The sequence below is a fragment of the Myotis myotis genome, unplaced genomic scaffold (assembly GCF_014108235.1).
Source record: "Myotis myotis isolate mMyoMyo1 unplaced genomic scaffold, mMyoMyo1.p scaffold_m19_p_3, whole genome shotgun sequence".
Lineage (NCBI taxonomy): Eukaryota > Metazoa > Chordata > Mammalia > Chiroptera > Vespertilionidae > Myotis > Myotis myotis.
Window position 1 is genome coordinate 99,162,868 of NW_023416335.1, and position 27,877 is coordinate 99,190,744.

Consider the following 27,877-nt stretch of genomic DNA (forward strand, 5'->3'; position numbering starts at 1 on the left):
CAGGCTGGCAGGAGCAGCAGTTTGGGGTGATTAGGCTGGTAGGGGGTACAGTGAGGGGCATCCAGGATGGCAGGGGGGCAGTTGGGAGCAACCAGGATGGCAGGGGGGCAGCTGGGGGTAATTAGGCTTGCGGGGGGGGGGGGGCAGTGAGGGGCATAAAGGATGGCAGGGAGGGGGCAGTTGGGGACGACCTGGCCAGCAGAGGGGGGCAGTTAGGGGTGACCAGGCCAGCAGGGGGGACAGTTAGGGGTGATCAGGCTGGCACAGAGAGGCAGTGAGGGGCAATTAGGCTGGCGGGTGGGGCATTTAGGGGCAACCAGGCAGCCAGGCAGGTGAGCAATTAGGAGCCAGCAGTCCAGGATTGTGAAAAAGATGTCTGGCTGCCGGTTTAAGCCCGATCCTGAGGGGTCCCATATTGGAGAGGGTGCAGGCTGGGCTGAGGGAAAACCTCCCCATGCACAAATTTAGTGCACTGAGCCTCTAGTTGTTGTATAAATATGCTTGCCCTGAATCATGTTCACATATTTTATAGATGAGTTATCTATGTTGTTATTTTTATTTTATTTTTTTCTTTATTGATTAAGGTATTACATATGTGTCCTTATCCCCCCAACCCCCCCCCTCCCACTCATGCCCTCACCCCCATGGTATCTGTATCCATTGGTTATGCTTATATGCATGCATACAAGTCCTTTGGTTGATCTCTCCCCCCTTAACCCAGCCCTCCCCTACCTTCCCTCTGAGGTTTCACGGTCTGATCGATGCTTCTCTGTCTCTGGATCTGTTTTTGTTCATCAGTTTATGTTGTTCATTATATGCCACAAATGAGTGAGATCATGTGATAATTATCTTTCTCTGACTGGCTTAATTCACTTAGCATAATGCTCTCCACTCCATCCATGCTGTTGCAAATGGAAAGAATTACTTCTTTTTTACCGCAGTGTAGTTAGTATTCCATTGTGTAGATGTACCACAGTTTTCTAATCCACTCATCTGCTGATGGGCACTCAGGCTGTTTCCAAATCTTAGCTATGGTAAATTGTGCTGCTATGAACATAGGTCTGTGATAGTTCCTTTGGTGGATGGGAAAAGAGAGCCAGTGTTGGCAGTAAAAGAGGACCCGAAAGATTATATCCTTTCTGATTGGTGTTTCTGGTTTCTTGGTATATAATCCTAGAAGTGGGACTACTGGGTCAATTGGGAGTTCCATTTTTAGTTTTTTGAGGAAACTCCATACTGTTTTCCACAGTGGCTGCACCAGTCTGCATTCCCACCAGCAGTGCATGAGGGTTCCTTTCTCTCCGCATCCTCACCAGCACTTGTCTTTTGTTGATTTGTTGATGATAACCATTCTGATAGGTGTGAGATGGTACCTCATTGTTGTTTTGCTTTTCATCTCTCAGATGATTAGTGACTTTGAGCATGTTTTCATATGTCTCTTGGCCTTCCTTCTGTCTTCTTTTGAAAAGTGTCTATTTAAGTCCATTGCCTATTTTTTGATTGGGTTGTTTATCTTTCTTTTGTTAAGTTGTATGAGTTTCCTGTAAATGTTGGAAATTAAACCCTTATCAGTGATAACATTGGTAAATATGTTCTCCCATGCAGTGGGCTTTCTTGCTATTTTGTTGATGGTTTCTTTTGATGTGCAGAAGCTTTTTATTTTGGTATAGTCCCATTTGTTTATTTTCTCTTTAGTTTCCATTGACTTAGGAGCTGTTCCAGTGGATCTTTCGGGTCCTCTTTTACTGCTAACACTGGCTCTCTTTTCCCTTCCACCAAAGGAACTATCACAGACCTTCCCAGGTTGGCACCATATCCCATTCACCTTTCAGATTTCCTCTATGACTTTCTACTGTTTTATTTTCCTCTACACTTTTGTACCCCAAGACTATAGAGGTCCTTCACTTTCCTTCCAAATTGGCTTCTCTAGTTTTCCCAGTAAGACAGGGTTGGCCATGATGCCCTTTCAACTTTGGTTACCCTTTTCACACTGTTTTCATGCAGTTTATTCACCAAATATTCTGATTGTCTCTTAAATTTTTGCATTTTTTTTTGGTCCCTGCTATACTCTGTGCACATACACTTGTTCATCTTCATGCTTTTCACTACTGAGCGCCGGTGGTGAGAGTAAGCCTGTGCAAGGCCAGGATTGTTTGATGTGTTCTCACAGTTCCAGGTTATGCCTTATACCTCTATTAGAGACCTGGTGCACAAAAATTTGTGCACTCGGGAGGGTCCCTCAGCCTGGCCTGTGCCCTCTCACAGTCTGGGAACCCTCGGGGGATTACCACCTGCTGGCTTAGCCCTGCTCCCTGGGAGATTGGGCCTAAGCTGGCAGTCAGACATCCCTCTGGCAGACCGGGAAACCTTGGGGGATGTCCACTTGCCAACGGGGAGCAGGCCTAGCTGCAGTCGGATATCCTTAGTGCTGCTGAGGAGGCGGGAGAGGCTCCCACCACCACCGCTGTGCTGGCAGCCATCAGCCTGACTTGTGGCTGAGCAGAGCTCCCCCTGTGGGAGCACACTGACCACCATGGGGCAGCTCCTGCATTGAGCGTCTGCTCCCTGGTGGTCAGTGTGTGTCATATTGACCAGTGATTCCCAGTTGCTCTGCTGTTAGGGTCAATTTGCATAGTACCCTTTTATTACATAGGATAGAGGCCTGGTGCATGGGTGGGGGCTGGCTGGTTTGCCCTGAAGGGTGTCCAGGATCAGGGTGAGGGTCCCGCTTGGGTGCCTGGCCAGCCTGGGTGAGGGGCTGATGGGCGTTTTTAGGCTGGCCACACCCCCTTCAGGGTGAGGGTGCCCACTGGGGTGCCTGGCCAGACTGGGTGAGGGGCTGAGGGCTGTTTGCAGGCTGGCCAAGCCCCCCAGCAGGGACCCTCACCCCATGAGGGTTTGGCTGTCCTGGGTGAGGGCCTGATGGTTGTTTGCAGGCTAGCACAGCCCTCGGCAACCCAAGCTCCCAGTAGAGGCTTGCTGGAAGTGGGTATCTGGGGTTTATTTAGCTTCTATAATTGAAACTTTGATGCCTTTTGTGGAGGCCACAGCCGGCCAGGACAGGCGCGGGAAGCTTGGCTTCCTCCATCGCCGGGGCAACCAAGCCTCCTGCTTGCTCCAGCTCCGTGGCTTCCAGCTGCCATCTGGTTGGGTTAATTTGCATATAGCCACTCTGATTGGCTGGTAGGCATGGCTTGGGCATAGGGAAGGTATGGTCAATTAGCATCTTTGTCTTTTATTAGTGTAGATTCTTTCCATTCCTAGCCCACTTGGAGAGTGCCTGTCACTTAGAAGGCATTCATTCAATGTTCCTGAAACCACCTAGCAGTGAAAATACTTATGGCATATAGTTCAGCTGGACTCTTTAGCTGGCTTTGACTTTATTAAGTCAAGAGGGAAATTAAGATGACCATTTCTTCTTTCCTTTCCTACTTTCCTTTCTCTTCAAAAATCATCCCTGGCCAGTGTGGCTCAGTTGATTGGAATGTCATCCCATAAAACAGAAGGTTGTAGGTTTGATTCCTGGTCAGGACACATATCTAGGTATGGGAGGCAACTGGTCATGTTTATTTCTCATGTTTCTCTCTCACATGAATGTTTCTCTCTCTCTCTCTCTCTCTCTCTCTCTCTCTCTCTCTCTCTCTCTCTCCTCTCTCTTTCTCTCTCCCTCCCCCTTCCCCTCTCTCTAAAATCAATAAACATATTCATTGGTGAGGATTTTAAAAAGTCAAAGCTCCTCAGCTTGTTCTGTTGGGACATTTTTAAAGGGGTACGAGCTTGCATTTTAAAATTGGATAGCTCTAGGTCTAGTACTTGCTTGCTGTATGAACTTGTACAAGTTATAAACACGGGTTTCTTGGCTATAAAAGAGGGATAATAACAGTGCCTAACTCATCTGAATATTGCTGTTATTAAATAAGATAAAGCATTTAAATGCCTTGGCAGCTTGGTATCTGTTTTATAACAATAACCAGGAAAAAGGAATAATTATCACCACTTTATAATGTAAGCACATTATATTTGTTACATTATCCAGTCATCTAAGCAGAAAACAGCAGAGAAGTTAAGTAACTGGCTTGTGGTAAAACACAGCTAGTAAATGCCATTAACAAACATTAATGATTATTATTTTAAACATTTGATTTAATGGTGTACTTCATTTCTGCCATCAGCATACAGTAACTCTCTGTTGCTATTTCCTTGCAGGTGACTATCCTGCACCAAGGGCTGTTCTCACAGGCCACGACCATGAAGTTGTCTGTGTTTCTGTCTGCGCAGAGCTTGGACTTGTTATCAGTGGTGCTAAAGGTCAGAAGATATTTCTTTCATTTTGGGTCTTTTAAAACTGTACCATCTCCTTAAGTTAACCATGATTCATGATTTTTTTTTCCTTTAGGAGGCTCTCTATAGACAAATATAACCCTAGGATTTTTGTAGCTGTTTAGTTTTAGTATCAATAATTACCAGGACTGATATAATATAAAAAAAAAACCAAAACTTTTATGTTATATAGTGTGGTCACCAGCATTCTAACCAGAATGCTGTAAAATGAAACTGCAGCACTTCCTATGTGATGCAGCCTTTAAAACTAACATATAAAAATCAAGGAGGATGAAGACAGGGGAAGGTGGCCATGGTGGGAGTCCTATTCACAAATTAAATGGGACTAGGTAGAGGTTTATAGAAAAGAAAAAATGATCACTTAGGGCAACTATTTTCAACTGGTGTGCCCTGGCAGGCACACCGCTACATGCAGAATTTTATAATTAGTTTATGTGTGCCGTGAGATGAAAAAAGTTGAAAATTGCTAACTTAGGTTTTTGGTGTGTTTTGTAGTAGAAGTGTTGTTTTAGGAAAAGTCAGGAAACTTGGGTTCTAATTCTGGCTCATATACCAGTTCTTTATGGGAAGGCTCTGGGGCAGAAAGAAATCTAGTCTTAGAGAAACTGAAAGAAAACCAAAGAGGGTGAGTGATGATGCCACAGAGTTAAAGAGAAAGAAGGCTGAAGAGGTGGGAGGGGCCAGTGGCACTAGGATTTGTGATTTATTTTATTGTATTATAAGTACAGTGGGAAACTATTGAAGTTTTCTAAGCAAGGTGATGAGATACTAGGTTTAGTTTTTAGGAGCTTATTCTGTTTGCCTCATATCCATAAAAATAAGAGGTATGGAGAGGGTGGTTTCTTCATTTTTGTATCTAAGAGTAAATAACCCAGAGATCTACACATAGAATATTTTCAATAAATGTCTTTTTAATTAAAAAGAAATACTAACAATATGTGTAATGCCATTCTACCTGGTAAAGTTAAAAAAAAAAAAAAGCCAGTAGGCATAGGAAAGAAACATTAATTTTCTGTAGGTGACAGATGACTTTAGAAGTGATGCTATTTTTCTTTCTAATTTTCTGTATTTTCTATAATACATGTCTTTTACTTTAGTAATCAGGAAGAGACTTAGGTATGGCTTTATAATTTCGCTTATTTTATAATATATGTACCTACTTAAATAAACTGATTGAAAAATAGAAATGTAATTTACCTACAGTTTTTGTAGGTTTTTAGATGGGCAGGGAAGGCCATACCAAACTATGTTAACAAATTATTTTTATGAGTTTGTAAATTTTTTATTTTATCAACACAATTTCTACAGGGGAGAACACAATTGGAGCAAATAAGTCACTCTCCATACTACTTTTACACTCCTGCCTCACTATTCATTTATTCAAAAGATGAAAAGCATAACTATAATCTGAATTACTTGATTAATTATTTTTAATTTGCTTCTTACATTTTATGTATAGACTATAGAAAATGTAAAACTTAATACTGATAATAATGTATTTAGGTGTTACAAATGTTTGAATTTTGATACACTAAGCAAAATTAGCAATTGTTTTGATGATTCTCCTAAACTTTAAAGAAAATACTTTTAAAAGCACATTAAAAAAAATTTGGGGGTCATATAGTTTTTTATTCTCACATAATCTATGATCTATATCCTTTTTATAGAGGAAGAGACCAACTGGATAAAAATTTTGGAAGATATGTGTGTGTTATTTAATAGTTCTCTGTTTTTGTTCCATTCAAACATAACATCGACTCTTGGCTCTTGCCAGCATACTTCTTTTTTATTATCTACCTTCTTTCACACATCTGAGTGTATACCAGAGATGGTTTGTGGATTTATGGTTGCTAATATGTGACTTGTCATCACCAATGACTCTGGCCATTGATGCCCTCCATTCTGCAGAGGGCCCTTGCCTTGTCCACACAATTACTGGAGATTTGCTGAGAGCCCTTGAAGGACCAGAAAACTGCTTGTTCCCGCGCTTGATTTCTGTCTCCAGTGAAGGCCACTGTATCATATACTACGAACGAGGGCGATTCAGCAATTTCAGTATTAATGGGAAGCTTTTGGCTCAAATGGAAATCAATGATTCAACACGGGTAAATCTGCATGTTTAGTACTAAATAGAGACTAAAACTAACAGATTAAATATTAACTATTTTAAGTGATTTATATTAGGATTCATAATAGAATTTATCTGATATTCAATAAATATGTGCTGGTTTTAAAGACATATAAATTCATATAAGTTCTTTACATTCTACCAAGGGTGACTGGATTCTTTGAACAAACCCAAAGTTCATTTAATCCCAAGTAATTAATTCAGTGAATTAGGCTTTGCAGATAATAGCTGCTGTTTGATTAGAGGTTAGACTCTTAAAGAGATTTTTTAAAACTCCTTTTACAGTTTTAAACAGCTGTGTCAGTGCTGTTTTTGGAAAAGAATCTTACCTTTAGGACCGTAGACCAAAATTACATACACTAAATTATCCTTTACTCACAAATAAATTGTAATCCCTGGTTTATCATTATTAAAAACTGTATTGAAATATGCTTCTGCCATTTGTTCTAAAAGTCTTAACATTGTTAATATTCGGGGCTTAACAAAACATCATGTTACTTCGTTCTCAACTTCTTCCTGGATTAGATTGATAATATTCTCTTTGGGACTTCTGTTATTTTGTAACATAAATTGGTTTTAATAAGATCCTTTGTTTATATAATAACTTTGATGAATTCCACATTGGAAATTCCATGGATCAGACTTTAGAAAACTTGGACAAATGACTAAAAGTTGATAATAATTACAAGCAAATTGTATTGAGTACTTTTTAGTACTGACCACTGATTGGGAAACACTGGGAGAAATGTCTGTTTTTCTGCCTTTTCTGAAGGCAATTCTCCTGAGCAGTGATGGCCAGAACCTGGTGACCGGAGGGGACAATGGTGTGGTCGAAGTCTGGCAGGCTTGTGACTTTAAGCAGCTGTACATTTACCCCGGATGTGACGCTGGCATTAGAGCAATGGATTTATCCCATGACCAGAGGTGAGCCACGAGGGGAAGTATAATCACTTGAGAATCGTCATAGAAAGTTCTTTACATTCTACCAAGGGTGAAACATGCTGTAAGATTCCAGCATCCAGATGGAAGAAAGACTAGTTCAGAAAAGGGTAAGTTGAAGAGAAGAGTAAGTGCTGTAATAGAAGATTCTGGCAAGAGGAAAACAGAAGACAAAAAAAAAAAACAAAGGGAATAGGGAGTCTGAAAATGAACAGGCACAGCCAGAAACTGCCCAAAACAGAATAATCCCATCAACATCTCTGCTCTCATACCCTCCCCTAGGCTCAGCCAGGCCTCCCTGGCTTACATGATGTGAAGGAGACAGTTTCAGCAGAGCTGAGCTTCAGCTTCAGGCGTACTTCCCACTAACTAATTACCAGAAAAATGTACAATGTAGACTACAGTTGGCGCCTGCTTTAAAAGATGCAAGGCATTTCCTCATTCCTCAAAACAACCCCACCCCATTTTCTTATTTACATTTTTCTCAATTATGTCATTTTATTGAGTTTTATGTGTTTCCCTGAGAACTACAATCTTTTCTTAATTAATATGATTTTTCATTGTTCCTTAGTTTGCAACAGGATTTTGCTATTTACTAAAATTCACCTTTGGGTTTATTATTTAGTGAAAAAACTATTTAGAATATAAAATCTTAAAATTCTTAAATTTTAAAAATAAATTAAAACTGTATAATTTTAATATGGTATGTAATTTCTCATGTTTTGCTATACACAGGGTGGGACAAAAGTAGGTTTATAGTTGTGAATATGTGAAACAAAGATTATTCTTATATTGTTATTTATTAATTATTATATTGTTTTCCATATGAACAACTGTAAACCTACTTTTGCTCCACCCTCTATTTAACAGAAAAAAGAAAAGCTTATTAATCAACTTTTTCAACTATATGTATATTCTTTATAAGAATATTGATTTTAAAATATTATAAATATTAAGGCTTATGTAATAAATTTAACAAAGCATCTTTATAATATATTAAAATGGTATTGAAGTAATTAAAAAAGTATAATTTAATTTAGTTTGAAGAAGGGATATTTCATCTGCAGCTCAGCCTGTTTTCAAAGAAAATTGAAGCAGATTATTCTTAGAGTGTTCTAAGATGCTGTAGTCTATACTAATGAATAAATAGGAATGGCTTACTGGGTAATTACTTATATATGCAAGGATGTCTCTAAAGTATTTGAAATAATTTGTGTTCTTAAGTAGTTGAACTGTTCTCTCTGATATTCTTACTTATTCATCATATATTCAGGTTGCAAACATTTGCTACCACCATCATAGATTAAGCAGGATACAACACATAACAAGATTACTGGCCCCAAAGAGCTCAAATAACCAAAATTGTATGTGAGAGAAGCAGGGACAAAATAATAGACCTGATACTTCTTGAAGGGTGGGGAGGGTAGTAAAGGCTTTCTCTAGGTGTGGGGAGGTGGGTCAATCAGAGAGCATATGCAAAGTCACAGTAGAGTCAGGGATCACTGACGAGGAGTAAGGAAAGATGCTATCAAGTTTCTATGTCCTTATAAAAAAACAAAAATAATCTCATCCTTAATTTCAGTTATTTTTGTATTTTATAATTCCCTATGTTGGACTTATAGCACATTCACATAAGTTATGAATTGGTAGATAAACATATATTGAGGGTGCATACTCCAAAGTGCTTATCTGACAAGATGTCCTATCAAATGTTTAGCGATACTCGGTCTGGCAGTTCAGGTATGTGGGGTTGATTTAGCTTCACTCAGGAGAACCACAAATACATTTTAATCCTATCTCGGTGAACATGCATTGAGATGTGGTGAACATTGAGATCATGATCATGTCTAGTGTAAAATAGCAACCACATCAGTGATTTGTGTCACTCTTAATTCTGTCTCTGCTTTCCCAGGACTCTGATCACTGGCATGGCTTCTGGTAGCATTGTAGCTTTCAATATAGATTTTAATCGGTGGCATTATGAGCACCAGAATAGATACTGAAGACAAATGAAGAACCAGAAGCCAAGTTAAAACTGAGAGCACAAGTGCTGCATGAAAAGGCAATATCTCTGGTGGAAAAACTCGTCTCCATCACCTCCGTATGTACATTCCATCACACCCAGCAATAGCTGTACATTGTAGTCAGCAGCCATTTTACTTTGTGTATTTTTTCATGACTAAATACCAGCTTCTACCAAGCAAGCTTATATCATGTAAATTATAAGAATTGGGAAATCTTTTGGTAATTATTTCATATATTGTGGTTAAATGAGAAAAGGTAGTAGGACGCACAAGAGACTTTTGACAATTCTGAGGAACCTTGTGTCCAGTTGTTACGAAGTTAAGCTCTGAACCTAACCCGCATCCCATTTCCAGCCTCTTTTCAAGCTGAGAAAAAAAACAAAAAACATGTTTGATACTTTGTACATCAGATGCATCTTATTTAAAGGGATACTTTTGTAAAAGTAAAACCTTGTATAAAAAAGACAACCACAATGTTTCTTAATTTTATTGTGGAGTTACAACTTGCATGCTCTTTAACCCTGATGTCTTGATGGAAAAGGTGCATCCATACTATGAAACAGAAAGATCTGTCCAAGGACACAGCTCATATAAAACGGCTGTATTTGGGATCAATCGGTAATCTTTGACATTTTCGCTAAAATATGGTATGTACTTTTTAATCTAAATTCATCCCTTCTAGGTGAAATTTGGTCATAAAGCATTTGGATACTAAGCCATTATTTGCCATTTTTTGGTACTTTATACAAAGAAAATTCAGCCCCACCCGTCATAATTTGAAGACACAGCAGAAAGGGGAATTAGGGATGAGGTCTGGGTTTTTATTGTATAAATAGAGTCATGATCATTAGTTCAATAGTAATGACTTCCCAGCTTCTGGACATTTCTTCCAGAGTCATCTGCTGGCTTAGTCTCTGTACATTAAGGGAAGAGAATCTGATGCCTTTTGGTTGTTGTTGTTGTTGCTGTTTTGTTTTTCCCTTTGGTTCTTGAATAGCTTAGTTTCTTTAATAACAAGTTGGACTTAATCATGACAATAACTAAAGTTATTATTTTAGGTTTCTGTGAAATTCTCACCTAAAGCCACATTCCTAGTCTAAGGCACTTCATCTTTTATGATATAAAATTATGGCTATCAAATTATTTTCCATACATTGTACTGATCAAGTTATATACCCAAGGGTATATACACTTTATTTATGTTTCTTCTTTGTATATTTGGTGACTGTATTGTCATAGATGTACATATTGTGTCAGTAGGGCTATGAGGCATGTTACAGGAATGTAATTTTCTCAGAATTTACACTTACTTGCAGTCATTTATTTAAAAAGATAAAACAGGATAATGGTTTCTTTCTATTGGCACTTTGCACCAGAAACATATCATTATTTATGTGATTACTTATTTGTTATTCACCTGTACTAGTAAGTTTTAGAACTGAATTCCTTCTTCATTGTTGTTTGTATTTATGAAATCCTGAAATTCTGGGGAATCAGAGTAATGATTAAGTTATTCATCACCAGGCTGTAAGCAATATCTTGAGTTTGTAGCTTAGAATTGGGAGGACACAGAACATCTGGAAGACAAGTTCATTTCATCTTGAGATCATGGTGGAATATTTTGGATATATAAATTCCTTAAGCTATTGTAACCATGTTTTATTGCAAAGATGTAAAATACGCCAGATGTGTGTGAGTTGGATATCAACAAATGAAAAATAAAATATGCAAAGAATTGACTGATTGCTTTACATTTCTTTGGACACTTCACTTACATGCATTCATTATGTTGTCATACAAGTTTAAGAAATGAACATCACCTTATATAAAAGCCTATAGCATCTAAAACATGAAATCGTGTCGTAATGAGGTTCTGTCATTTGCTAAAACATGAGCCGCTCTTCTTGGCCATCTGGCAGGGATTTGGGGCATCAGTGATTGGAGGGAAACTGCCCTTGTTTCTTCTATATAATCCACATTGGGTGTTATTCTTTTTTTTCCTAAGGAACTAAATGCAGATGATGGCGTAGGGTTTAATTTCTCATTACATGAATATTATCAGATAATGCTATAATCATTTGAACCACACTTTCTAGAATTTCCCATCCACCAGGCATGACCAGGACTGACAGGCCTGGAGGAGCAGGGTGGACGGCAGGAGCCATGCTGGGGAACTTCTAAAATTCAAATTGGTGTGAGCAGTGGGGGCAGCAACCCAAACAGGCCCAGGGAGTGACAAAACTGCCAGTAAACTGCCATCTGCATTCCCAGGACAAAAGGGACAGAACCAACAGTAGCCCAAAAGAGACTTCTACTGTCACTGTCCCTCCTAGCCTCACACCAGAAGTCTGTCAGTCATCGTAAGCCCACTGGCTCCCTAAACCCAGCCCTCTTGCAGGCCAGTTGGTTGTTACCTACAGGTCTCTTTAAATTAATACACACCCCTTCCAGAACCATCATCTGGATTGTCACCAAAATCTTGACCAATATCTGAGTCTCACATCAAACCTCTCCCTAACATCGTCCATCCTTCTGCCAGAGGGTCCGACTACACTACCAACCTAGTCCTTCCTCTGCTGAGTGCCCTGCATGGCTCCCCATATTAGTAAGCTCTGCTGGGTGAAAAATGACTTGGGATCTTATTTTTTAAGAGCAGAATCTATGCTTCCAGGTGATTCTGAGGTGAATCATCCTTGGGCATATTTTCAATAGTATTAATGTAAGGAATGAGGTCCAAACTCAGCTGAGCATAGAAGTGAGGAGGGAAGCATTCTTGGCTGTCATCCTGATAATCTCACCTCAGGCAAACCCACCTATTTATGAGTCCCTGAGAATGGCTCTGCCTTGGTCCCTAGTGTCATTCCTGCCCAGAGAGCTCCTCTTTGCCTGTACTATCTAGTTGAACTCCTTGAGGTAAATTGACCTAAACCAATTTGGTCAGGCACAATCTTTTGGGCAGGTAAAGGGAGCCCCCGTACCTCAAATTCTCACTATGTGATGATGAAATCAGTTCTCAAGACCAATTTCTGCCACATATGATATCTTTTCATCAGACACATTTTAGCAAGGAAGCATAAGACCTCTTTTCTGTGAGCTTGGGAGGTCCAGTACCTTTTGAGGTGATCTGCCGATCATTTTCCCTAGAAGGTTCACTGGAAGAAGACACACCAATATTGGAGAAGCAGGATCCTATTATTCTTGTAATGCCACCAGCAATGAGAATCTTCCAAACCTTCATTTAGGTATCAAACCTCGGGCACAATGCTAAAAGCACAGTTAAATCTTGGTTCTCGAAAACCTCTCATCGAGAACAATACAGTTCTTGACCAAGTTGTTCATGGGAAAAAAATGTCTAGTTTGTAGAACAAAACTTTGGTTTTCAACCTGACAACCCTTTCATGCTACTTCAGCATGACAAAAAGCATCTCTCAGGCAACAAAGGAGAGAATGCTTTTGTTGCTGGCAAAATTGAGGATTAGCACAATTTTAAAACATAAAGAGGCCATCAAGAATGCTGATGTTGCTAAGGGTGTGAAAGTATTCACAAAACAATGATCACAGGCAATTGAAGAGGTAGAAAAACTGTTGTTGATTTGGATAAATGAAAAGTAATTAGCCGGTGACAGCATCCAGGGTATGAAAAAGCAGAAATGCTGCATACTCACCTCCTGAAAGACACCCCTGGAAGGAGTGCTGAAAGTTATTTGTTTAAGGCTAGGAGAGGGTGTCCAATAAATTTTTAAAAAGAAGTGTTTATTTCAATATTAAATCAAATATTAGACATTCACTGTATATAAGAAAGGTTAAAACAGGGAATCATTTGTGGGTCTGGAATGGATTAATTCAATTTACATTATTTCTAATGGGAAAAAGTGATTCAGTTTTCAAACAAATCACTCCTTGAGCAGCCTTCCTGGACAAATTAAGTCCAAGAACTGAGATGTTACCATGTAGGCTAAAAGCCACAGTAGATCTGTACACTCTAATTATGGACTGCTGGAAAGGTCTCTGAAATACTGTAGCCAGTGTATATTGAATTCACATATAGGGTGTCCAAAAAAATGTATACACACACTTTGAATAATATAAAGGCAGTGTTTATTAAAATACATTTGATTTTCATAATTGAGCTATCAGCTGTTAAAGTGTGTATTCATTTTTGGGGGACACCCTGTTTATTAAATTCCACTAATTTAATCAATAAAAGATCATTTATATCATCCATTATGCTAATTCAGAAGCCAATAATTACACCATTTTTAGTATTCACTATTTTAACTAATAAAGCTTCTGGCTTCCTTTGCTTTAAGGAAGCTGGAGTCTGGGCCTTATCTCTACACTGAGACCCTTCTGATTAAATAATCTGGAGTATCAATTTCTGATCAGGGCAACTGACCACTAGAATTCAATATAAATTAGCACATACTATTACCTTGTCAATACTGGGTATTTTAAAGTAAATTACAACCTCTTAGCACTTCTTTCTACTCATTGTTATAGACTCAGCTCAAATGTTTCTTCCTGTGTGAGGCCTTGCCTACCCACTGGGTTAGCTTTCCCACACCTGGCATGGCCTTGTCACTGCACCGACTAGTGCATTGTCATAGTATACTTGCCTCTCCTCCCTGGTGACTGTGAGCTTCTTAGACAATGGAAAGTTTTACCTTGTATCCTTAAAACAGTATCCTTAAGTAGATTGTCAATACATGTAGTTTTGCTGAATGTGTGGATAAACAGATAAATACCAGACCCCTGGGTAAAGTGACAAAGTTGGCTGGGATGCTCAGGAGCCTACCAACTCCCCTCTTCCCACTGCCCTTGGGGCCCTGAGGCCTCAGGTTGTCCTCTCCCACCCCACACTATGGTCACTCCAGAGAGCTCTATGCTCCAAGTACCACCACAGGCATGACCCTTTATAAGCCAGGTTTAAGAAATCATTAATTATAGCATAAAACTCCCATTGCTACAAAAGAAGGAATAAATTACTGCTCTTATCCACATTCATCCATTGGAAGAAAGGGGAATTGACACATGATTTGGGGTTGGAGCTTCTCTTGGGATTCTGACTCCTCTCTCTGGAAAGAACTTGTCAATTCCCTCATCAGTTAAAATGGGGATGATGATGCCTACAGTATCAGTATCAGTAAATGTTATTTTGGAGATCAAAATTCGTAGCATCTGTCCAGCACCTTGTAGAGTGTCTGGCTCTCATCAGAGTTCAGCAGATCTCATGAACATATCTCATTTTCATGTGCTTAGAACCCTTTTCCCTAATTATCTGCTATGTACCTTTGAGGGAAAAACTTTTCCTCCATTTCCTGTCATGTAATTTACTGGGACCAGATCCCTGGGACCTCCTAGACTCAAGCCTGTCCAACCATATGACCTCCATCTGGAGACTTCAGTGATTGGTCAGGGGTAAGTCTACCAGAGCCTTTCCCTGAATTTTTTATATTCTGAAGTGAGGGAGAGAAGTCTTCTCCTCTCTGGTGTCACTAATCTGTCACTAAGAAACCAGGGTCTGCTAGCAACCACATTTCCCATTGAGTAGAGAAAGCCTGTTTGCAGTAGGTGAGAATAAAGCCATAAGAAGTGAAGCATCATGTGCTGAGGCTCAGTTCTCTAGATGTACAATACATAGAGCCCTTGTACAAATTTCATGTTTTCAAATCATGAGGTACTCCATAAACATGAGCCCTTACTACCAAATGAGAGCACCTCAGGCACCAGGTCAATTGCATTTGGGGCATGGCCAAAACTTACAGGAGAGGCTGGGTTTTTTTTGTTTTGTTTTGTTTTGTTTTTTTATGGAATCTAAGCTCTCTGTGAGAGAGGCTGAGCTGCAGCTTCCTGCTACCACATGTAGACACAAATTAGGATTTGACCCGTTTAGCACCTACTAAGAAAGACAGATTTTGTTTGGTTTAATTCTGTTATTTTGTAATGCCTCTTCTCAGTCAGCACAGAAACAAAATCAGGAAGCCATTCAATGCCACTGGGAGAGCCAGCTGCTTACAGGGCCTTCTCAGATCATTCTTCTGGATAATGAAATGTTTTCTCTGTTTGTGCCCACAGCCTGGTAGGGAAAGCTGTGGTTAGAAGCTTGGATGCCTCTGTATAGACTTTCCTCCTCTCTGGAAGCAAGAGATTCCCATAGGAACCAAGGGGCTTCTGCCACTGCAGGCTAAACAGGTCTGAGCCAGCACTTCTTATTAGAAGGTGACTACAGGAAGGTCAAGCTCTCCATGCTGGGGGAGGCCTGGGGATGACAAGCCATGAGCCTGAGGAGAGAACCTTCAGCCCAATGTTTTTGATGGATTGCAGAGTTAATCTGGTCCATCTTTGCCCTACTAGGAAGCTGATGGCCAGAGAGGTTATGACCACATAGGAGTAAGTAGCAGGGTTTCCATCTTGTTCCCCTCCCCTCCATCCAACACTTAGAACAGCCAGAGATGGGACAAGGCTGGAGAGAGACTGGGGACCCTAGATAGGGTTGAGAGTGGAGGTGGAGAGTTTGGGTTGAGAAAGGCCCTAGTTATGAACTACTAGTGTCACCATCTGTAGGTGTCCGTGGTCCATGGCAGGAGAAGAGATAGGCCTTCTGTTTCCTTGTAATTATACCAGTGGTTCCCAAGCCTGATCTGAAAGTCCAAGATGAACTTCTAAGGTGAAACCAGACAAAAAGACCAAAGACTGAGCTTGTCCTAAAGTTGACATGGCTCAATTTTCATTCTACGATTATGCCTTTTGTGTGTGCTACACATTTCCTTTCTAGTGAAATTACAGAAACCATAGTCATTCATTTTTCATGTCTTTTATGATCAGATAAAATCCGTGTCTGAAATTTTTTTGAAATGTTTTTGATTCCTGAAAACACCCTCAACTTAGTCCTGGCATCTGCTCTCAGGGACAGAGTGACCCCAAATCCTGGAAAAGGAGATCCCAAGGTCCAGCAGGCAAAGTTGGGCATGAACCAAAGGTACTGAGTTTTTGCCCAGGATGAAACCAAACTAAGGCTTCATCTCTGACCAGATGGTTAAACAGCACTGAGACCCAAATTTATGCCTACTGAAGAAAGTGGGAAGCCATTGGCTCAGCCTCATGCACTGCTGCTCCTGTGAGAGCCCTCATGTCTTCCCGTCCTTGTCCAGTCTTGTGAAGTCTGAAAGGGGCTTGCAGAGCCTGGAAGTTGTAAGGGGACAAGTATCTGAAAGAGGAGGAGCCCTGAGGGCCTTGGTGAAGGCCTCTCCCTTCCACTGGTGAGGTTTATTACTTACAACCAAAGAAAGCCAGTTCTAGGTAATTAGAACAGCAAAGTGATTTATTGGTAGGGTATTGGAAAGCCTCTTCTATTTCAGGCTGTATAGTGGGACCTTGAATGCCCTGAACACCCTTCCCCAATGGAACAACTAGAATCTTAGGTCAAATACAGAAACCATAGCTTAAATGCATTGCTGAAAAGAAAAGATTCCCCAGAGGCTAAACACATGGTGAAAGTGGGACGCCTGAGTCACCTGCAAAAGATTTGGGCATGAAGAGAGATTGTGCAGAAAAGATCATGGCCCAGTGTGTGGCCTGGTGCACCTCCATCCCAATGGTCAGGAAGTGTTGGTTCTCATTGTGTTATGATTATTGCAGGATTTTGTATGTCTACTGATTTGTTGTTTTTACTTTGTTTTGTGTGACAAAGCAGCCTCTTGCTTCCTCATAGAGATGGAGTAGTTAAAATAACTACCTGAGGGTGAGGATAGTGACACTGACAAACCACACATGCCTGTGTGACAGGAATTTACAAATCTCCATTTGTAATAAGAGCTATGAAGAAAAGCAACTATGCTAACCAAAAGAATGACTGTTGCTGTGATTGAAAAACAAATTCGTTTTTAGCTTCCTGGCAGGCCAGCCAAAAACAAAAGCAGAGAAGCATAATCCTAACTCTAGTGAGTTATTATTTATTTTTTTTAAATATATTTTATTGATTTTTTACAGAGAGGAAGGGAGAGAGATAGAGAGTTAGAAACATCGATGAGAGAGAAACATCGATCAGCTGCCTCCTGCACACCCCCTACTGGGGATATGCCCGCAACCCAGGTACATGCCCCTGACCGGAATCGAACCTGGGACCTTTCAGTCCACAGGCCGACGCTCTATCCACTGAGCCAAACCGGTCTCGGCAAGTTATTATTATTAATAGCCCTATTGAGTGCCTACTGGGTGCTATGTGATTTAAATGCACTATTTCTTATCTTCACACCAACAGCCACATATTAGATATTGTCATTCTTAATTTTGCCATAAGAGACCTAAGGTCCAAAGAAGTTAAATACACCCACAAAGTTTTCCTCCAAGAAATCCTGAAATTCCATCATCATTATTTATGGGACAATAAGAAATCAAATGAGCACTGCTTTTAGAGCATACTTTTTATTTGACTTTTAAATAGTAGCATTGGGTAATATTCAAAGATGTAATAGTGTAAATGCAGCTCAAGAGGGTAACCCTTGGAAGCATTATATCAGTAGGACTGAGATTTATTGCCTTCTGGAAATATCATTTGGTAGGTTGTCTCTCATTGGCAAAGTGCTAAAGGGCAGAGGATCTCCTCCTAAAAGATTTGAAGGGCCATTCCTCTGTATTGGTGGTAAGGGCAAATCTAATGTTTTGGAAACCACAAATATAAAAAATGGGGACTATAATCTCTCATTAAGTTCCAGAAACTTGGCTGTTATCTTTGCTGAGAGTAAAGGCTGCCTTGTTCATTAATTTAGTTACTAGTTTGGAAAATACTTTTAAGTCTCTACTATTTGCTAAGTTCTGTGTAAGACCATGAGTTCAAGGGGTGATGGTCCAGTGGAGAAACCAGAGAGCCACTCATCATTTCAGCATTCAGTGTAACTGCTCTGGTGAGTGATGGCAAAACAGGCAAATGACAAGTCTGGTACCTTATATCATGACTAGAGGCCCGGTGCACAAAAATTTGTGCACTCGGGGGGGGGGGGGGGGGGGGAGGATCCCTCAGCCCGGCCTGTGCCCTCTCGCAGTCTGGGACCCCTCGGGAGATCACGACCTGCTGGCTTAGGCCTGCTCCCAGGTGGCAGAGGGCAGGCCTAATCCCTAGGTGCAGCCCCTAGTCTGGCTCTGGGGAGGGCCGATTGGGGAGTTGGGGTGCCGCCACCTGTCATGCACAGAGCAGGGCGGATTGGGAGGTTGCGATGCCACCCTCAGTCACGCTCAGGGTAGGGCTGATTGGGGGGTTGGGGCACCGCCCCCTGTCACACTCAAGGCAGGGTCGATGGAGAGGTTGCGGCGCCACCCCCTGTCATGCACAGAGCAGGGCCAATCGGGGTTGGGGCACTGCCCCCTGTCACGCACAGAGCAGGGCCAATCAGGGGGTTTGGGAGCTCCCCCCTGTCACCCACAGAGCAGGGCCCATCAGGGGGTTAAGGAGCTCCCCCCTGTCACTCACAGAGTAGGGCCGATAGGGGAGTTGGGGCACTGCCCCCTGTCACGCACAGAGCAGGACCGATCAGGGGGTTGGGGCGCCGCCACTCTCACACTCAGGGCAGGGCCGATGGGGAGGTTATGGCTCTACCCCATCATACACAGAGCAAGGCCCATGGGGTGGGGGGGGTTGGGGCGCCACACCCTGTCACACACAGAGCCACAGGGCGATCAGGGGGTTGGGGAGATCCCCCCTATCAGGCACAGAGCAGGGCCGATCAGGGGGTTGGGGCACCTTCCCCTGTCAGGTACAGAGCAGGGCTGATAAGGAGGTTGTGGCCCACTCCCTGTCACACACAGAGCTACAGGGCGATCAGGGGGTTTGGGCGCTGCCCCCTGTCTCGCTGATCCCGGTGCTGGGAGGCCTCGAGGCTCTGCTGATCCCGGTGCTGGGTGGCATATTACCCTTTTAGGATAGAGGCCTGGTGCATGGGTGGGGGCTGGCTGGTTTGCCGTGAAGGGTGTCCTGGATCAGGGTGGGGGTCCCCACTGGGGTGCCTGGCCAGCCTGGATGAGGGGATGAGGGCTGTTTTCAGGCTGTGACTGAAGCTCCCAACTGCTCCTTTTTTTCTTTTCTTTTCTTTCTTTTTTTTTTTTTTTTTTTTGTCTGGGCCAGCTTTAGCCTGGCTCCAGCTCTGAGGCTTCCGCTTCTGAAAGCAAGTATCTGGTTTGTTTCGGTTCTACAATCAAAACTCTGTATCAACTCCAGCTCTGAGATCCCAGCTCCCTGAAAGCTGGTTTCTGGGGTTTTTTTTAGCTTCTATTTGTTGCTATGTTTCTTAAACTGCAGGCTGAGAGGCCGGCAAGGCAGGCGGGGAACGTTGCAGTCCTCCGTCACTGAAGCAAGCAAGCCTCATGTTCAGTTTAAGCTTCCTGGCTGCCGGTCGCCATCTTGGCTGACAGTTAATTTGCATATAGCCCCTGATTAGCCAATGGTAACGGTAGCGGTCGTACGCCAATTACCATGTTTCTCTTTTATTAGATAAGGATGTTATATTGGGGAATACCAAAGCAGCTGTACAATGCTGATATCTTATCTACACTAATAAAAGAGAAACATGCAAATTGGTGTCACGCTGCTGTGCCCACCAGCCAATCAGGATGAGTATGCAAATTAACCCAACAAAGATGGTGGTTAATTTGCATATACAGGCATGGAGTGAAGACTGAAGATTGAAGACTGAAGAGGCTTGGCTTCTCCACTGCAGCCACAGAGGAGAAGTCAAACCTCTCTGGGTCTGCAGTGGAGAAGCCAAACCTCGCTGGGTTCGCAGCAGAGAAGCCAAGCCTCGCTGCAGCTGGACCAAATGCCTGGGTTCCAGGTGCCAGAGGGAAACCAGTGCTGGCAGCCAGGGGAAGGAAAGCCTATTGCACGAATCTTCGTGCAACAGGCTTCTAGTTTTTAAATAAGCCTTGTTCACATTATTACACCAATAGCTAAATAATTATATTCTAAATTAGCCCCCAGTCTCCATACTTGCTAAGAGAGGTCTAAGACTCAGAACAAACTAACAGTACTATGTGTTTTCAGCTGTTGTCTTTGGATAGGATGATCTGGGAAGAAAGTCCAGACTGAATAAATTGTCCTAGGCAGGAGAGATCAAACCTTTAAGGAGAGACTTCAGTTCAGAAGGAAAACAGAGTGAGGTGGGATGAGAAGGGAGGGGAAGGAAGGAACCCACCTCTGGGAAAAGGGCTGTGTCTGCTTCCAAGTGAAGAGCAGAGAACTGGCCCTGGAAACTTACATTGCCAGACTTAAAGGAGTCTATGTGCCTATGTACATCAAAGCCCAATTAAAGCCTTGATGTGAGGCTCACCCAGCCTGCCCCATGGCCTTAACGTGTGGGCATGCCCAGACACAGAGACCTGTCACCTAGACCTGGAGCCCCCAACCTGATTCCCCTGGATAACTGGCCCCACCACCTTGACAGGGCATGCCTGGCCCTACCACTGTAACCCAATACCCCCAGATGCATGGACCTGCCAATGTGACCCATTGTGTCTGACATAGTGCTCCTAAAGTACTGACCAAACTGCCTTGCAATGGGCCCCCACAGCTGTAACATGATGCCTCCAGATGCATGGACCTACCTTTGTGACCAGGTGCACCTTAATTGGTGCCCCTCGAAGACCATACCAAGCTGCGACCAGATGTTCCTGGATGCAAGGATCTACCACAGTGCCTGGGAGTGCCTAATGCAGTGACACGAGAAGATCAGACCCATTGCTAGGAACCAGCATGGCCTGTCACCCCCAAATTCATGTACCTGCCCCAGTGACCTAACTCATCTCACCCAGCACCCTGGACTACCAGACTGCTAAAATGGGAAGACAAAGAAACAACCCCCAAATGAAAGAAAAGGAAGAATCACTAGACAAAGAACTAAATAAAATGGAGGCAAGCAATTTATCAGGAAAAAAAAATCAAAATAATGGTTATAAGAATGCTTAAAAAACTTAGTGCAGTGGTCAGCAAACTGCAGCTCATGAGCCATATGCGGCTCTTTGGCCCCTTGAGTGTGGCTCTTCCACAAAATACCACGTGCAGGTGCGTACATACAGTGTGATTGAAACTTCATGGCCCATGCGCCAGTACAGCGGTGGTGGTGGTGGGAGCCACTCCTGCATCCTCAGCAGCACTAAGGATGTCCGACTGCAGTTTAGGCCTGCTTCCCGCTGGCAAGTGGACATCCCCTGAGGGCTGCCGGGCTGCCAGAGGGATGTCTGATTGCCATCTTAGGCCCAATCCCCCAGGGAGCGGGCCTAAGCCAGCAGGTGGTCATCCCCTGAGGGGTCCCAGACTGTGAGAGGGCACAGGTCAGGCTGAGGGACACCCCCTTTCCCCCCAAAGTGCACAAATTTTGTGCACTGGGCCACTAGAATAAAATAAATATCAAAAATATAAGTCTTTGTTTTACTATGGTTGCAAATATCAAAAAATTTCTATATGTGACATGGCACCAGAGTTAAGTTAGGGTTTTTCAAAATGCTGGCACGCTGAGCTCAAAAGGTTCGCCATCACTGGACTAGGGGTTAGGACTTCAACAAAAATTTAAGGGACGAGGTGGGGTTGGTGCAGAATTCAGCCCATGACAGTGATAAAACACTCTAGGGTCCTTGTGTAGTCTTCTGAGAGGCTAATAAGGGAGACTCAGACCCACAGGTGGCAAGAACCAGGCATTTCTACCTGCCTCATCTGTAGGAACCATTCCCTGCCTGGAGGCAGGAGAAGCCCTAATCCCTTACTCTCCCATGGGCTATGTAGCTACCTTCTTCTGTGCCTACAGAAATATCAAGATGTGTTTGTTTCAGGTTAAAGAAAAATAAAACAGAAATAGAGCCAGTAAATATTTAAATACAATTTTCTTCTCTCAAGACTCTTTCAGTTTAAAGCGACTGATCAGATAAGGGAAGGTGCCCAGGCCCCAGACTAAACAGGTGTCCTGGATCTAAGCCTTCAGAGTTGTCCATGGGAATCTCTCTTTCCACAGCCTCCATTACTAAAACTATGCCCCAACCCACTGTATCCCTAATTCCACCTTGTTTATTACTTGAAAAAATATAAGTCCAGGATTCTCTTTACCATCTATTGTACATTACACATTTTTCTTAGACAAAAAAATTTAAATGTAATAAACTCACTAGAAGATTCTTGGGTGTTGTACTTGATGTGTTACCTCCAACCTGCTTAGGCTTGTATCTGTTTCTGGTTGTTACCAAACCAAGAACCAGAGGATTGATACACATATATACAAAGGGAGAGACTTGGAGGATCATGGAAAGGAAAGTGCTCAAAAACTAACCATCAGGAGTTTTGGCTTACATTTTTCACAGCTGTTTGGAAAACAGTAAGGATTAATAATGAATAGCTGTCTTTCTGGACTTTGTCCAGGGAGTGGCCCATATAAGAATAGGCACACAATGACTAAAAAAACAAAAACAAAAAAACACCACTGAATGCCTGCAGCTGGAGGGATGTTGAAATGATATCCCAGAAAAAAGTCTTTGGCTCAAATAGGGGATCTGTTTCCTGATGGACCGCACTCAGGAACTGCTCTTTGTACTGAAGAGCCAGTGAGGTAAAGCAGGATGTGAACTGCCAATAACAAGGACTCATGAGGTTTGCTGAGATAGAAATAATGAAAAGCCAATTTCAAATATTTAATAGAAAATATAGCAAGGAGAAAATCTGCTTATAAATAATGTTGATAAGATGACATTCTGAAAATGAACCCTAAGAATTATACATCTATGGTCTGAATCTTCTACAAACAAAGACATCCTGATGTGCACACCTTCCATTGCAGTATGGGCTGGACTGGGACAAGAACAGGAGATATTTACAATAGGGTAGAGATGGGCAGAACTTAAGTCCATCAGAGTAATAACCAAAGTCACACCTGGTGAAGGATTTACATCAATTTTTCAAACAAGATATAGAAGTTATTATAATTTCCCCATGTGTTAGCAGTAGTATTTTTCATATTTTGTAATAACTAGGTGCCCAGTGCATGAATTTGTGTACCTTGAAAGGAACTGTGGGCAGCGGGTGCAAATGGAGCCAGCGCCAGCAGTGGGTGTGAGTGCCAGGCAGGACCACGGTGTGTGGGAGCAAAGAATTTTTAGTAACCACCAGCGGCTCACCTCAATGACAGGGACCAGCTCACCTGCTCCACCATCCCGCTGCAGCCGATGCTCACCATTTTCTATGCTCTGCCACCTGCTGCCAACTCCCACAATGCTCTGTGTCCACCCCCTGGTGGTCAGCACACATTATAGCGACTGGTTGTTCGGTTGTTCCACCATTCAGTCTATTTGCATATTAGCCTTTTATTATTTAGGACTAGAGGCCTGGTGCACAAAAATTTGTGCCCTCGGTGGGGAAGGGGAGTCCCTCAGCCTGGCCTGGGCCCTCTTGCAGTCTGGGACCCCTCGGGAGATAACGACCTGCTGGCTTAAGCCTGCTCCCAGGTGGCAGAGGGCAGGCCCAATCTCTAGGTGCAGTCCGTGGTCGGGCTCAGAGCAGGGCCGATTGGGGAGCTGGGGAGCCGCCCCCTGTCATTCACAGAGCAGGGTGGATTGGGAGGTTGTGATGCCACCCTCAGTCATGCTCAGGGTAGGGCCGATTGGGGGGTTGGGGCACCGCCCCCTGTCACACTCAAGGCAGGGTCGATGGGGAGGTTGCGGCACCACTCCCTGTCACCCACAGAGCAGGGCCAATCAGGCGGTTGGGGCACTGCCCCCTGTCACGCACACAGCAGGGCCCATCAGGGGGTTGAGGAGCTCCCCCCTGTCACGCACAGAGCAGGGCCCATCAGGGGTTGAGGAGCTCCCCCCTGTCACTCTCAGAGTAGGGCCGATAGGGGAGTTGGGGCACCGCCCTCTATCACCCACAGAGCAGGGCCGATCAGGGGGTTGGGGCACCGCCACTCTCACACTCAGGGCAGGGCCGATGGGGAGGTTATTGCTCTACCCTGTCACACACAGAGCAGGGCCGATCAGGGGGTTTGGGTGCTGCCCCCTGTCACGCTGATCCCGGTGCCGGGAGGCCTCGCGGCTCCACTGATCCCGGTGCTGGGAGGCATATTACCCTTTTACTATATAGCATAGAGGCCTGGTGCACGTGTGGGGGCTGGCTGATTTGCCCTGAAGGGTGTCCTGGATCAGGGTGGGGGTCCCCACTGGGGTGCCTGGCCAGCCTGGGTGAGGGGATGATGGCTGTTTGCAGCTGGTAACACACCCTTCAGGGTGGGGGTCCCCACTGGGGTGCCTGGCCAGTCTGGGTGAGTGACTGAGGGCTGTTTTCAGGCTGGGGGTGACTGAACTCCCAACCGCTCCTTTTTTCCTTTTTTTTTTTTTTTTATTCTGGGCCAGTTTTAGCTTGAGGCTTGGCTCCAGCTCTTAGGCCTCCACTGCTGAAAGTAGGTTTCTGGCCTTTGCTTACAATGTTGCGATCTTGCTGGCTGAAGTCCGGCAGTATTTGTTACATAGTTTCTTAAACTGCAGGCTCAGAGGCCTGCAGCAGCAGGTGGGGAACGTTGGAGTCCTCTGTCACTGAGGCAAGCAAGCCTCATGTTAGTTTCAAGCTGCCTGGCTGCCAGCCGCCATCTTGGCTGTCAGTTAATTTGCATATCTCGCTGATTAGCCAATGGGAAGGGTAGCGGTCGTACGCCAATTACCATGTTTCTCTTTTATTAGTGTAGATGTTTTTTATTTCTAAGTGTAGGTCCAAGTATCTAATCTTTCATTGCTTGTAGAAAGTCCTAAGTTCAACCAGTTCTCCAGATTTTGTCATAGAAGCCTCTGCATATAGAGAAATTTATGGCACTATTAAGGGCCATGAGTTTGATTCCATAGGTGGGATAAAACTTGGGAAGTAACCCCAGGCCAAAATAACAGAACACCATGGAGAGGAGCGGCCTTAAACAACAAATATACATTGTCTCACAGTCTGGAAGCTGTTTAACATCAAGGTGCTTTTAGGGTTGGAGTCTGATGAGAACTTTCTTCCTGGCTTGTAGCAGCTACCTTCTTGCTGTCTCCCCACATGACCTTTTCGCTCTGCAGGCTGGATGGGAGTGGGAGGCTCTGGTGCCTCTTCCTCTTCCTATCCACAAGGCATGATTTTGAAACTTCTGCCACTTATCTGCTTAAATAATATTGAGCAAGTTGTTTTTTGTGTTTTTTTGTGAGGGTCACATAAGATACTGCATGAAAATGTATAGTCCTGAGCCCTACAAATGGAAGAAAACTAATATATTATCATTTTGATTATTCTATATATCCCCAAAATGTATGATCAAAAGGGTGTAATTGGGTAGGGTCATTTAAGGAACTTCTATAGCTATAATATATTTATTATTTTAAGATAAAGTAACTTGAATTTATTTCCAAAGTTGTTAAGGGTTAGTTAATTATCTCATTTTGGTTCCCTTGTTTAAAATATGAACAGCTGGACTGTCAGCAATTATGTCCTTTGTCCTATTTCCCAAAGCTTCCTTCCTTTTCCTTCCAAAAGTGAAAAAGGATGAAGATTAACAGATCAACTAGTTTGTATGTGTCTTTCATGGAGAGAAAGCAGAATCACTCAGTTAGTCATTTTCCTAACAAACAATCTGTCCCAAAGCTCTTTAAAACTGATATTGTGTGGAATGATGTCACTAATGTTAACTGACAGTTTGCTGGAAACCTTCTCTTAAAAAAACTCTTATTTTCTGTTCAAGATCTGTTTATTTTGTTACGAAGTTAGAAATCAAGGAAGAACTTCCAGGGAAAAGTGTGTGTGTGTGCACGTGAATGCATGTGTGTGCACGCGTGTGTGTTCTAGCTTTTATTCTAGTAAGCTCATTTGCAAAAAGAGAGAGAAAAATGAAACAAGTAGACATGAAATTAGACCTGTGTTTATACAGTTCTCCACATTGGCCCAGGAGTTATTTTTTGCAAGTTTGTAAACTAGCCTTTCAGTTTAAATTGAGTAAGTAGGTGCAGCTGAGTAAATGGAGAGACCTGGGTTTGCAGCCATGTGTTTTCACTTTAAAATTACTTCGAAGAGGAACTGAGGGGTAGAAACAAACATTAGAAAAAGAGATATAAAACAGGCTATGTTTAAAGGGAAAATGTGAGAAAACAAAGAATTAAAACAGAAAATATAGCAAGAAGGAATATAGCCAGCAGCTACTGCACCCCACCCCATGGGAAAGAGAACAGCCTTCTCAGAGCTGCCTTTGTGGACTCGGGGATAGATGGGAGAACTGTGAGAAAAGGGATTCCACACACAGAAAGGGGAGATACTGGGACGGGACTTCAAAGAGCCAGGAGGAAAGCCATTTATCTGCTCATGTTAAAGACCAATCTAAAACTACTAGTGTATTTCTCATTAAGTCAGAACAGCGATTCCCTCTATAGCTACTTGTTCTAGATTGAAATGTGTCCCCCCTCTCAAATTCATATGTTGAATCATCAATCCCCAGTATCTAAGAATGTAACCATATTTGGAGATAAAGTCTTTAAAGAAGTGATTGAGTTAAAATGAGGCTGTTAGGGTGGGCCCTAATCCAATGTAACTGGTATCCTTATAAAAAGAAGGATAGAACCAGGGGTATGAACACACAGATGGACGACTACACAAGGACACAATGAGAAGTCATATACATATACATATATATATATATACATATATATATGATTGAAAAATTTACATATACATATTTTTTTTCAGTTATATCTCAATAAAGCTTTAAAAAAATCCATGGCTTTTATCTTGGGCTCTGTTTTGGTCTTCTGCTCTGGGGGAAGCCAGCCACCATGTTCTGAGGATACTAGGCAGCCCATGAGAGGCCCCAGGGTGGTAGACCTGAGAAGACACTCATGGCCAGAAAGGAATAGAAGCCTGCAGCAACCACTCAAGTGAGCTTGGAAGCAGATCCTTCATATTTTATATTAGCCAGCCTCAGCCAAAAGTTTGCCTGAAACCAAGCTGAGCCACACTCACTTCCCCCTTCACAGAAACTGTGAGGAAATAAGCTGGGAAGTTTGGGATAATTTATTACATAGTAATAGATTAATACTACTGTCTTTACATTACATCTTTCAATATTATTTTTCATTTATTTATTCTTCCAACAAATATGAACTGAGTACCTAATTCATGCCAGGCTTCAAGTTAGAGGATCCAGGTTATATATACCCTTCCTATATAATAAAGAGGTAATATGCAAATTAACCCTCACACCCTCACAAGATGGCTGCCTACCACCAGGCCGGCAAGGGGGTTAGTGAGGGATGACCAAACAACTGAGCAGCAGGCTGCGTGGGGCGACCAGGCCAGCAAGGGGGGCAGTTGGGGGCAACCAGGCCAGCAGGGGGGGCAGTAGGAGGTGACCAGGCTAGCAGTGGGGGGCAGTTAGGGGGGCCAGGTTGGTGTGGGGGTGCAGTTGGGAGTGAC

The 27,877-nt window shown here is 42.8% G+C and overlaps 1 protein-coding gene across 6 annotated transcripts in view; it reads left to right on the forward strand.

Moving 5' to 3' along the window:
- The window catches only part of NBEA (neurobeachin), a 1,002,985-nt gene extending 991,821 nt beyond the window's left edge, over positions 1-11,164 (forward strand). For all 6 annotated transcript variants that reach the window (XM_036298874.1, XM_036298876.1, XM_036298877.1 and 3 more), the window contains 4 exons: positions 4,207-4,308; positions 6,250-6,446; positions 7,242-7,393; positions 9,321-11,164. In XM_036298874.1, the coding sequence (XP_036154767.1) occupies positions 4,207-4,308; positions 6,250-6,446; positions 7,242-7,393; positions 9,321-9,411 (542 nt within the window). In that variant the 3' untranslated portion in view covers positions 9,412-11,164. The remainder of the gene's footprint in view (positions 1-4,206; positions 4,309-6,249; positions 6,447-7,241; positions 7,394-9,320) is intronic.
- The last annotated feature ends 16,713 nt before the right edge of the window (positions 11,165-27,877 follow it).